Source organism: Cydia splendana, chromosome 7, assembly GCF_910591565.1.
Source record: "Cydia splendana chromosome 7, ilCydSple1.2, whole genome shotgun sequence".
NCBI classification, from domain to species: Eukaryota; Metazoa; Arthropoda; class Insecta; order Lepidoptera; family Tortricidae; genus Cydia; species Cydia splendana.
In genome coordinates this window covers 15,226,185-15,239,083 of record NC_085966.1, presented here as the reverse complement: position 1 = coordinate 15,239,083, position 12,899 = coordinate 15,226,185, and the positions used below count along the sequence as shown (strand labels likewise).

General features: G+C 35.2%; 1 protein-coding gene across 1 annotated transcript in view; it reads right to left on the bottom strand.

Moving 5' to 3' along the window:
• LOC134792233 (uncharacterized) overlaps positions 1 to 12,899 on the bottom strand; it is an 89,312-nt gene that overhangs the window by 8,268 nt on the left and 68,145 nt on the right. The window contains exons 15-20 of the mRNA XM_063763496.1: positions 5,596 to 5,859; positions 5,417 to 5,455; positions 4,917 to 5,053; positions 4,325 to 4,592; positions 3,134 to 3,163; positions 1,381 to 1,517 (exon numbers count right to left, since the gene is read on the bottom strand). Coding sequence (XP_063619566.1) covers positions 1,381 to 1,517; positions 3,134 to 3,163; positions 4,325 to 4,592; positions 4,917 to 5,053; positions 5,417 to 5,455; positions 5,596 to 5,859 — 875 coding nt within the window. The remainder of the gene's footprint in view (positions 1 to 1,380; positions 1,518 to 3,133; positions 3,164 to 4,324; positions 4,593 to 4,916; positions 5,054 to 5,416; positions 5,456 to 5,595; positions 5,860 to 12,899) is intronic.

The following is a 12,899-nucleotide window of genomic DNA, read 5'->3' as shown; positions in this document are numbered from 1 at the left end:
AGCCCGATGTTCGTGGCGCGCTGCACGCGGTCCAAAGCCAGGCACCTTCAAATCTCTCATATTAAAAGTATCGGGCGTAGCGTGACACGCTGTATGATTACCAAAGCCGGCCTCATACTCAAAGCGTCGGGCGTAGCCCGACGTACGTGGCGCACTGTACGCGTTCCAAAGCCGGGCGCCTTCGGCGCCCTCATACTAAAAGAGTCGGGCATAGCCCGACGTACGTGACGCGCTGCGCGCGGTCCAAAGCCAGGCGACTTCTACTTTCTCATACTAAAAGTGTCGGGCGTAGTCCGACGTACGTGACACGCTGTACGCATACCAAAGCCGGGCGCCTTCGGCGCCCTCTTACTCAAAGCGTCGGGCGTGTACGAGGCGCGTTGTACGCGTTCTAAGGCCGGGCGCCTTCGGCGCCCTAATAGTAAAAGAGTCGGATGTAGCCCGACGTACGTGGCGCGCTGCACTCGGTCCAAAGCCAGGCGCCTTCGACTCTCTCATACCAAGTGTCGGGGGCGTAGGCCCACGTACGTGACACGCTGTACGCTTACCAAGACGCCTTCAGTGCCCTCTCACTCAAAGCGTCGGGCGTAGCCCGACGTTCGTGGCGCACTATACGCGTTCCAAAGGAGTCGGGCGTAGCCCGATATATGCGGCGCTCTGCGTGCCTTTCTGTACTGAGGACGCCCTCGCAAAAGTAATATAAAGTGACTTCAAATGGTTAGTAACGAAATCATGACCCCAAAGTTAATTAAATAATTAAAATTAAAAAACACGACTTCGAGAAAGCGAACTGAAAAGATGAAAATATTTTTTAGTTGTGTTAGTTACTCAACTTAATGAATGTAAAAATTCTAAAAAGTATAAAATAAAATAAATTAATTAAAAATTAAAAAAACACGCCTGCGAAAAAGCGAACTGAAAAGACAAAAATAATTTTTAGTTGTGTTAGTTTAGTTGAGTAACTTAATGAATGTAAAAAATAATTAGAATATGAGTGTTTAGTGAAGGTTATAAACAACAAACGCAAAAGTTTTATGCTCATTTAGGATCGTGACTGTACCTGTGTATTTTATTTCAATTGCAGTCGGGGACCTTGATGTATTGTCATTTTCCCATTTAATAGGTTCCCGACTGCAATTGAAATAAAATACACAGGTACAGTCACGATCCTAAATGAGCATAAAACTTTCGCGTTTGTTGTTTATAACCTTCACTAAACACTCATATTCTAATTATTTTTTACATTCATTAAGTTACTCAACTAAACTAACACAACTAAAAATTATTTTTGTCTTTTCAGTTCGCTTTTTCGCAGGCGTGTTTTTTAATTTTTAATTAATTTTCGTTGGGCTACCACTATTTGGAAAATGAGATAGATACCTCATACATCGGATCGGTTTCCCAGGGGTGCGTGGCAAGTCCGATCGTCGCATCGTTACTTGCGCGCACTCTGATCCGCAGCGAATCACCCTGTATAGGGAAGAACTGCCACTTCACGTCGTTTTCCGTTGCTACATCTGAAAGCAGGTGCGCGAGTACTGTTGCAACCCTTCTAGTCCATGCACGGGTATCTTATGACTTATGATACTTTTATTACAAGCTAGCGGCTTCATGCCTCGTGAGCTAAAGGTACACATACCTAATGATGTATGTATGTACATAATTACATTTATGTCGTGGTTTATTGTATGACGTGGGTGATGTAAGCTACGTTTGTGTCGCTTAACTTTAAACTCGGGTAAATCCCATGGTATAATAATATACTCCGCCTGGTACTCCATTCCGAGATTCGCGTATGACCTAACTGACACGCGCCTACGTCATCATGCTGTTTACAGGTTCTCAAACTTTGAAATGTGGGAGAATTTTAACCAACGGTGAAAATTATTTTAACGGCATTAATTTTAAGTTATTCATGTAGAAACATAGTAAAATAAAACAAATCTAATGTATTAAATTAAACTTTATTTATCTATACAAGACAAACGTTTAAAAAACTAATTCACAGTTACACATTAATTACCAAGCTTACGACGTGAAAAGTTTGGAAAACACTGCGACTGCTGACACTGAGCGAGAAGGAAATAACAATTAACACGCGTTCGACAAGGATGACGGTCAGGGCATGAAGTTATCTAGATCCGAATTGTCAAATGTCCACAGCGCTATCCTGTGTTGCCAGTAGTATAAACAGAATTACCCGAAAGTCTGAAATTTCTTTCGTGAATCGGAAGATATTGCTAACGAGTAATTAAAAATGACGTGTTATTGTAAAATTTAAGCTAAAATACATATAAACGAAAATTATAAAATTATAAAGAAATATTTTAACTTATTAACCATAGGTATAATGTACCCATGTAACATGATATGTTGAAATAAAGTGGCAATGTTATTGTGACGTAATCGCGTGTCACTCTGGGAATGGAAGACCATGTTTTATTAGACCATGGGTAAATCCATTCGACCCTCTCAGCAAGTAATATACCTAATTTCCTTTTCTTAATACCAAAATCGCATAATCTGACAGATGGATTTACCCGAGTTTGAAAGTTAAGAGACTCATTTTATCCGACTTAAATGAGGAGGTTTTTACAAAAAATCACAGTGGAGTTAGTTTTTGAAAAGTTTTGCTTGATGTAGGCAATATTAGGTTTGTGTAATAACTTGTGAAACTTGGCTACAGGTAATACTCAAGCTTAATTTAAAACAGGTCCAATTCCATCAACGTCTGTTATTGTAGCGTACCTAATATTCATTACTTCCCCAAGGCCCTAACTTCGCAATTGAGTAGCTCATCTGGTTACCTAATGAAATAAACGTAATCCCTCTCGACCTTGTTAATTTATCCTAAATTGTTACTTGTGCTTGTGTTACTTTGTCCTGTACTCCTGTGGTAATTTCCATGCTAAAGTATTTTTCATACAGCATACTAATTATATTATAACCTTAACTTAATAACACAAAATAGTACTGGAATGACATATGTCACCCCAATGATCCTTTTTTTACAATACTGTAAGTGACCCGTTGTCATTGTTCTTAGGTTTACCTATCTAGAAAAACTAGTATGTAATCTTTTTGAAACAGTTTTTTTAAAGCATCGTTTGGATATACATTACATTACACTTACCAATGCTATCCGCGCCCTTATTAGAACCACCTGAAAAAAACATGATATGTTATTATAATTAATATGGGTGTGTAATGTTTAATATAATTATAAAAAAAACTATCATACATTTGTTATAACGCCATTTGATATATTATTATATGTTATAATGTAATTTTTAGAATACGTTTCCTTTATTATATTGTGATTTCATCTAAACTGTCATTGATATAATGCCTAGTGTAATATAATTTACAAATAGTATATAGACAAGTTATATAATGACATTTGTTATATTATATTTTTGTATAACGTAATACTTCATACAATTTTATCAAGTATAAATACATATATTGTATAACATTTTTTGACATATTTAATTTACTGATAACGTAAAGTTTTACATACTTTTTATAACTAGTACGCAGCCCTACTGCTTTTGCTAGCTATTTTATTCTAGGGAGGTCGCAGTTCTAACCTAACCTAACCAATTTTATCACAGTTTTCGTTCTACGGGGGCCGCAGTTCAAACCTAACCTAAACCACTTTTTTGCCAGAGTATTTTATTCTACGGAGGGTCAAAGTTGTAACCTAACCTAACCCTCCTTTTGTTAGGTGGTTATTCGTTTGTGCGGAGTCACCATTCCAACTACATAACCTAACCCATTTATGTCATGCAACTATTATGCCACACAAATAATTATGTGTAGTCACTTGTTATAACAAATAATATGCTTTAGAGTATGTAATAATTATGACAATGTATATTAGACGAAGTGTAAAAGATACCTTATCACCATTATACCAATAATAACATTATGTATACCGTTAATTAGGTATTACGGTAGTATGCCATTTATTACGTTATTCAAAATAACGATATATCAAACTATAATATATGATAAGTAATTATAACAAATTTAATGCACCCAATTAATATACATAAAAACATAATGGATATCATTTTTGATTGAAAATTACTAAGATGCCAATCCTGATTTTAAAAAATTGGTACGGCTTTGATATAAGGCCGTAGGCCCGACGTGAGCTTATTAAGACACTTTTACTATTGGGTCGTGTTTAAGCTCCAACTTCCTCGCCAGCGCGCCTCTCAGGGGACGCTTCGGGCCGTCGGCCCTCCGGCTTAGCTTATCAAGACAGTTAACTTGGTAAAATCTTATGATATGATTGGTCAACATTTTGTCTACTTACTCGCTAATTTCCAATTGCCAGTAGAGCCCCATGTTGTTCGCACACCTACATAAGCAACGCGCACCGGATCAGGATCTTGCCACGATAGGAAAGGCTGGGCCTCGTTTTCTCGACCAACCAAGACGTTTCCATGGTCCCACCGCAACCAGAACTCGCGGAACTCTTTGTCGTTTAGAATTTCGGGCGTTTGGCGTTCATCTTTCTCTGCTATGTGACAAACGTACTTTCTGATCACGCTCTTTGAATTACTCCAACCTCCAATAACAATCTGGTAATATTAATATATTCAGTTTTAAGCGTCAATATTACCCAGCAACAACGGCAACTATGGCTGCTTATAATATTACCCAGAACTCTCATAAATACCTGCGTATTTAATTTAATAACTCTTTAAAAAAATTGGAGTATTTTCTGCCTCAACTTGGTTCAATTATCAATAAAATATAGGGCTTATTTGAGTTCCCGTTCTTGCAAACGTATCTCCTTACGGATACTTTCATAATTAATTCAACGCCAATTTAAACTTATGAAGATGTTCTTGTGCTTCTCTTTAATAAAAAAAAATGCCTGAATCCCGAAAATGGTCACATACCTCATACATGGGGTCAGTTTGGCGGGACTGACTGGTCAGTTCAATCGTGACGTCATTTCGCGCGCGCACTTTAAAGTGCATCGCGCTACCCGACACTGGGAAGTATTGAGCTCGAGCGTCGACTTTTGTTGCCACATCTTAAAAAAGAAATAGAACAACATCTTTTAAAAATAATATACTCATCAACTCATTCGTGCATAAGTTTAGTAACATATTAATAGAAGTACCGAGTGGATCTAATTCGATTAAACAATAAGAGATTGAAGATAAAGCCACTAATATATTTCTTTGAACCAGCAAGTAAAAAAGTACAATTTGATTGATTGAATTCCAGTTAGTAAATTTCCAAGTTAGTCGGTTCACACCGAATAAAAAAATTGTATCTTGGACTTGTGAAACACAATCGGTCTGATAATAAAATTCAATTTTAACTTTCTAGACAAACAGTTTTTTGGTTTAGTAATTTTACCAGAGCAGCTTTGAGTTTTTGAACAACTTACCAATACTTTGTTCATTTCCGCCGTTGTAGCGTGAGCCGTCTGGAAAACAATATTTAACTATATTATTTTTGCTCTGAAATATATTTAAGTAAGCACAGGAGGCTATTTGCAATATTAATGTCATGTACTATTGCAAATATCTAAAGAGCATGTTTGTGCTGCGTAAAAGACATAAGTACTTGCTAATTTCCAATTCCCATCTGAGCCCCAGGTAGTTCTCACGCCCGCATACGTCACTGGAGAAGGCTTCGGGTCTTGCCAAGACATAAAAGGCTTGTCCTCTCCCTCGCGTCCAACCAAAATGTTTCCATTATCCCACCGTATCCAAAATCCTCGATATTCCTGATCATTTAGGACCCCAGGTGTCTCCGCTTCATCTTTTTCACGTGGCAAGCAAGTTAATCTTCTAAACACGCTCTTTGTGTTTCCCCAGCCTCCAATAACTAGCTGAAATATAGGTATCAGTTGTGTAAGGTTATGAAAAAACTGTGAGTCTGTTCGGAAAGAGAAGAGTCCTGGAATGTATTGCGCCCCATACATGCCATGGCTTTTCTCTTTCCGCACAGTCTCTAGGAGCACTGTCGATGTGTATTTTGCTGAAATGTTGTACCTACCTCACTGGCCGAATGACCGAGTCAAGTGGTTTCCTAATATCTTTATTTGGGGAGAGAAAAGGGTCGTTTGTGTGAAATAATTAGCCGTCCACTATCCTCTTAAAGGAGTTGAAAGCATGTTAAATATTTAAGTTCTAAAAGGTTATTTTCCATTTAACAATGAGCATAAGTATAATACATACCTCATACATGGGAACGGAGAAATAAGGATATTTGCTGAGAGCGACGTGGGCATCGTTGTGAGCATCTACTTTAAACGACACTGAGGTGCGATCTTTCACAGGAAAGAACCGGTAGTTGACGTTGTCCTCTGTAATTATTTCTAAAAGAGATTTTGTAATGAGCACGATGTAATCGATGTATACCTTTATAAAGTAAACTAGCCTCCTTATGCAACATTGCGCTTGTCCACAAATCGTGAATTACTTTCAACCTCATTTTAGGTTGTTATGTTACGTTTCAAAAATCGCTTCTTAACTTTATAATATTAAAGAAAGTAGAAGGTTCTATCTTCATCGTTTTAGCTTTAAGTTGTCCGTCAATACAGTAAGGGAACTGTTTTATATATTAATAAGACTAGCCTCCGCCTGCCACATAAAACATTCATATGTGTTCCTAAATGTTCCTAATTTCAAGATCCTACCTTCGACAGTTTAAGCTTAGCTTTGTGTTGCCAGTCCATGTGTAATTAACTGAACTGTTTATATATGTACAGATGTCAATATGTTAATACATCAACCAATATTAACATCCATTGACGTCCGCATTATTGGCATCTAGGCACCGCGTGCCTGACCGTCTACCGAATGCTATTTAGTTTCAGTATTTACAAGCATTCAATATATTGGAACTTAATATGTAAAGATGTATGAAGTATACTAAATAGGTAAATTTAAAGTGTAATCATTAGGTATATAGTTAACATTAAAGCTTGATAGAAATTATTTGCCAATAATGTCGTAATTTGGTTAAATTAATGATTTAAGTACCTATGTATAAGAATATCGTAAATCAATATGAGTGGTTAGAGTCTGGCTAGCCAAAAATTGTTGACAGATATTTCGTTGTTGTATCACCAATTGTCTATAATCATAATCATAATCATAATCATTTATTCAATGCATCCATGGTATTTTACATAATAAAAAAAAGAAAAAAAAAAAGATGATATGATGATTTATGATTAAAAAAAAGAGCTAAAAGTCAGTTGTCAATTTATGTCATGCATTCAAATTGTTTTCGGTTTATAAGGGATTTATTTTAAATAATATTAATAATGTCTATAGGTACCTACTGAGTAAGGTTTGCAAACTATTATTTAAGCTCGTAAATAATGACGACAATGTGCGAAGTCGACGTGTAGCGTTGTATAACGAATGTTTACAACTCCTAAACAAATGTAAACAAATTAGGAGGTTGGTACTCTATAAATATTTTGATACTTAGCAGGTAGCATATTTGGCATAGTACTACTTATGTATTTTTTTTGGTGATGGATTAATATTACGGTATTATCGAGCTAGGTCTTATTTACACTACATTTCATTTTTCGCCTTGTTACAATGGTATATGGTAAGAAAGTGTTAACATATGTGTTTATCGTTGACTGTACTTTACATAGTGGTAGAAATTATGTGAGCTGACTTTGAGTGCACGTCAACGTATATTTAACTTATATCCTTAGGTAGGTGCCTAATTACCTTACGTGTACAGTTGTGCACAGAAAATCAAAAATATTTTCTAGTATCAAAACTATAATTCCTACTACACAAAGTGTGACCAGCCCAAGATTTTTTTGAATATCCTGCTAAACATTTGTGTAATATTTGAGTAGCCAGACTCTATTGATTATATTAATGTACGTATCCTAGCTGCGTCTTGTATGTGTATGAGTTTATATACTGAATATATTGTTTTTTTTTTTAATATGTTTTATGTTTCATATAATTTGTATTTATTTTAAGTGGAAAACCTAACTCAACCATTTTAGTACATGATTTACAAAAAAAATTACGAAACCGTCCTTATAAAATCGGCTTGAAATGAATAAAATAATATAATAAATAATTATTTGGGGACAATCTAACGCAGACCGACCTAGCTGCAAACTAAGCAAAGCTTGTACTAATGACGTACTATGCGAAGGCACTATGGGTACTAGACGACGGGTGTGTATTGTTTTTATAACAACTATTTTCGAATTTTCATTTTGCATACTTCTAATTGCATAATTTTGAAGTGCAGAAATGATTATTTAGTATAAAAACAAAATGAATAAGAACAAATTGCATAATTTCAGAAATAATAATAAATCAGTTGCATAGTAATGTATTTGCATAACAGGCAATCAGTATAATGATCACTTTGTATACTATTTAATGCTCATAACATAACGTTCTTTTTCCATAAAAACCACGCACGCCTTCCAAATGTCCGCGACCCCACCGTCCCGAGAATTTGTAAGAGACAGACAAAATAATGATAATAATTCAGCCTATACACGCCCCACTGCTGAGCACAGGCCTCCTCTCATGACCGAGAGGGTAATAAAATATGTAACTACTATTATATTATAAAATAAGTCGGTTCTGGCGCTTCGCCGGCCGCTGCAGGCTTCGCTCGCTCTGCTCGCGCGCTGTAGGGTTGCAGTTCTACCTAACACTCCTCCTCGCTTCGCTCGTCGTCATACCTAACGGCGACCTGCCTTAAGGTAGAATATGTAAGTTATTTTATAAATTATAATTTATATCATATTATATTATGTCACCCGATCATTCGTTAAAATATAGTTCTACATTTTATTCATAATACTAACTGTATGTTATAACTAGTGATCGTTATCAACGTGCAGTTTTCGTAGGAAAGGGTATGGTTGGCAGATAAAACAAATACATTTGAATATTCACTTTTGTTCTTAACTATAAAATAGATACTTATCTTGGGATTACACCTCTAGATATAACTTTTTACGGTACAAAACCTTTTCCGCCCTAATATATTTTTAAAACAATGTACGTCAATGACATTAAATGTCATAAAAATACAACTATAGTTGCGTGTAATATTTTAGAGACTTAAATTAACCTTCCTGTGACTTCTGTTAACGTAGAAAGGTCATTTAGCTATTAAAAATGGATTTTTTCCAATCCACGTGAACGACTGACAGCCAAACCTGTTGAACAAATTTTAGTCGTTTATTCAGTATAATTTGGATAAGTGATTATAAATATGTATATAAATCTAATAATTTATGAAATATAGAATATTTAAAATACTTCCGTATTTGTTTTTTTGTCAACCATACTTTGCTACCTACCAATACAGCACGTTGATAACGATCACTAGTTATAACAAGTAAAATTATTCCTAATGGTCGTTATAAACAAGGTTTTTATGATTATAGAACATTCTGTAATATAATTATTATAACGAATTATATTGTGGATTTTGTTTCTATACATTATGTCTATTATGAGTTTTAAAAGTAGTTAATCATCGGCTTCATAGGCAGGGTCACTACCCACTAGGCCAGACCGGTCGTCCGTCGTAATGTCTATCAGATCACGATTAGTACTTTGTATGTAACGATCGTTCAACCTATGGTTAATTTAAAACTACACTAAATAAATGCACTATGGTAGATAAAAATACAATAAATAAATTTTCCAACAATTAAAGAGCACACCTATTTAAAAACCTCTAAGATTGAATGATGTAAATAATTAAAATCAATACTTTACCTTTTTGAGCGCTTACAAAGTGTAATATCGCAAACACCACGGCACATTTTCTCAAAAGCATTTTTGTTGTAGATCTACTTGAAGGTAAAACTTAACTGAACCAAACAACTTCAAAGGTCATCCATTCAAGATCTCAAAGGTTACTTTAATAGATTTTCCAAAAACATTGTAACCATGTATAATAAGTAATTGAAGAAAACGTCCGCATAAACTCAATGGATGCTACCGAATATAACTGTTTCAACTTTGAGGAAGCCGACTAGGACATACAATTTGAGGCAAATTTGATCTCAATTCGACATCACTTACATATGCAGCTCGCTCGTTCTTATTTATAGGTGCGTGTGAGATGCTCTCAGGTCTCAGCCCTAATAACAAATCAATTACAAATTCATAAAGTTCGAATGCCGCTCGAGCTTAATAACAAGCTATACCTGTTTCGGAAGGGCAAGGGGGGCTTGGGTGATGATGATGAGTCTTATATTAGGTTTTACTTCAAAGACGACATAACAGGAAAATCATAATAATAATTGTTAGAATATCATGGTTTACTTAGATATCGAGTGGATATCGATGACTAGAAGAATGTCATATTTGAGTTTCCTTAACTTATTGATTTAGCTATCAAATAAAGCACATATGTATGTCGTAGGCCGATCGTACGTTCAGGCAGATCGTAATGTTCCTGTGTAATGTTTTGACGATAGTCACATCAAACCAATATATAGGTAGGATAGGTTCGTTAGGTTGCTTCAGATGCCCGAAGGGCAAACTGCCCAGAAATAGGAGCCCCGCGTAGCGGAGCTCCGTCGACTCAGGGAATGAGTCAAAGATTTTCACGTTTCACGATAAGCCTAGGAATTTCACGATATGCCTGATCTTACGATCGGCCGCCGACATATATTTCTATATTATTATTTAATGTAATTAGAGATACAACAGAATGGCGACGAGTTATGATTGAATAAAAATACAACAATTCCACGCGAAGTTATATCCGCGGTACCTCAAACTACAGCTAGGTGACTAATTCCTTTACAATGGAAAAGCTAGCAGAAGTTCTCACCGAGATGATGGAAACCATGAAAGGTATGCAAAGCCAACAAATAATTTTGCAAAGCGCATTACTTAATCAAAGCGCAAATACAAAACCAGTAAGCGGAATTACACTCCAACCTTACGATGAATTCCACGAAACATTCGATAGTTATTTACAACGGCTACAAAATTACATTACTCTTAAAGGCATTACGGATGCAAATATAAATTTACAAATTTTCTTAAACTGCATCGGGCCGAAATACTACCAAGTGTTGAAAAATATAACAGCACCGAATACACCTGAGTCAAAGTCTTACGACGACTTAGTAAAGATATTGAAAATGCAGATTGCACCCGAACCCGGTGAAGTATCACAACAACACAAGTTTTGCCTGAGATTACAGCATAAAGTCGAAAGTATTGCCAACTATGTAGCCGGACTCAAAGAAATAGGTGGTAAATGCAATGTCATAACAACATAAACAACATTTGACACACACCTACGTGTCCAATTCATACGCGGACTCCGAAGCTCTGAAATTAAAGAAAAACTGCTACAAGAATCTCCTGATACAAAGTTTGATGATATAATCAAGATTGCCTTGGCTATAGAAACATCCAAATCTGAAACGAAAGAAATGGGACAAGAAATAGAGCCTAACATAAACAAAATATCAATAAAAAAGAAATACAGAAAGAGTACATTCAATGGTAATACAAGTACGTACAATGAAAAAATAAATACATATATAAGAGATGTTAATACACATAATGAAAATAAAAATACATACAACGGAAATAATACTACGAAGGAGAACATCACTTGCTTTCGATGCGGAAAAGATAACCACAAAGCTAATCAATGTAAGCTTAAAAATAAATTATACTGCAAGAAATGCTACTCCAAGGGAAATGTACAGTCAGTCTGTTTCAAAGACCAAAACCAACTAGATATGGATAGTGACCAATCATTCTACGAAAGTGAAGAAGAAATATACGAAATAAAGAACATACATAATAATTCATCTACAGACAAATTCAACATTACACTTCAGATAAACGGAAAAATACACACTATTGAAATTGATACGGGAGCTGCAGCTACTACATGCTCTAAAGAATACTTTGAAAAGAATTTTAAAAACGTGAAACTACAAAATACACATATAAAACTGCGTGCATACAACAAATAATGGAAATAATGGAACCTATCGGAATCTGCAAAGTCAAAATCCTATACAAAAATAAAGATATTGTAGGAAGAATATTTATAATCAATGATAACGTGGACACAGTCGTTGGAAGAGAATGGTTGAGAGCGCTAAATATAGACTTTGACATAAAAACGGAAGAAGATGTTACAGAGAAAGAAATTAAAGATAAACTGAACAAATTATTACAAGATCATGAAGAGCTATTTTCGGAAAAGTGGGAGAAATTAAAAACTTTTAAGTTGCGTTTAAGTTAAGAGAAGATACTATACCTATATTTCTGAAGCCACGTCCAGTACCATTTGCTCTTAAAGACAAGGTTGAAGCCGAAATACATCGATTAGAAGAAGAAGGGATAATAGAAAAAGTAACGTATTCTCAGTGGGGCACACCAGTAGTTCCTTTTTTTTTTTTTTTTTTTTTTTTAATTTATTTATCAAAGGCACATATACATAATCAGTTTTAAAGTTACTCGCCAAACTACGTAGAATGCAGTTTGTTGGCGAGACAGCGCTCATTTTATACAATTTTATGCACCTACTTAAGTTGCTATCATTCTAAAGCTTACCCTAAATTTAACATTAAAGTTATTATCAGAAACTAAATAGATATAAAATGTAAATACATAATAGGTAGTAAACTTTCCTTTTACAAAACATAATTTTAGAAAAAGATATACTGTGCAAAAACAACAAATCTAATTTTAATAATAATACACGGTGGCTGGAGTCAAGGTAAGTTATCTAAAAGTGTTTTTTTTAATTTGTTCTTTACTTCCATTATACTATATTTCTTTTCCTCTCTTAACCATTCTATTTCATTATATATTTTTGGTACCAAAAATTTTTCAGTTCTTCTACCATAATAGTTTTTGACA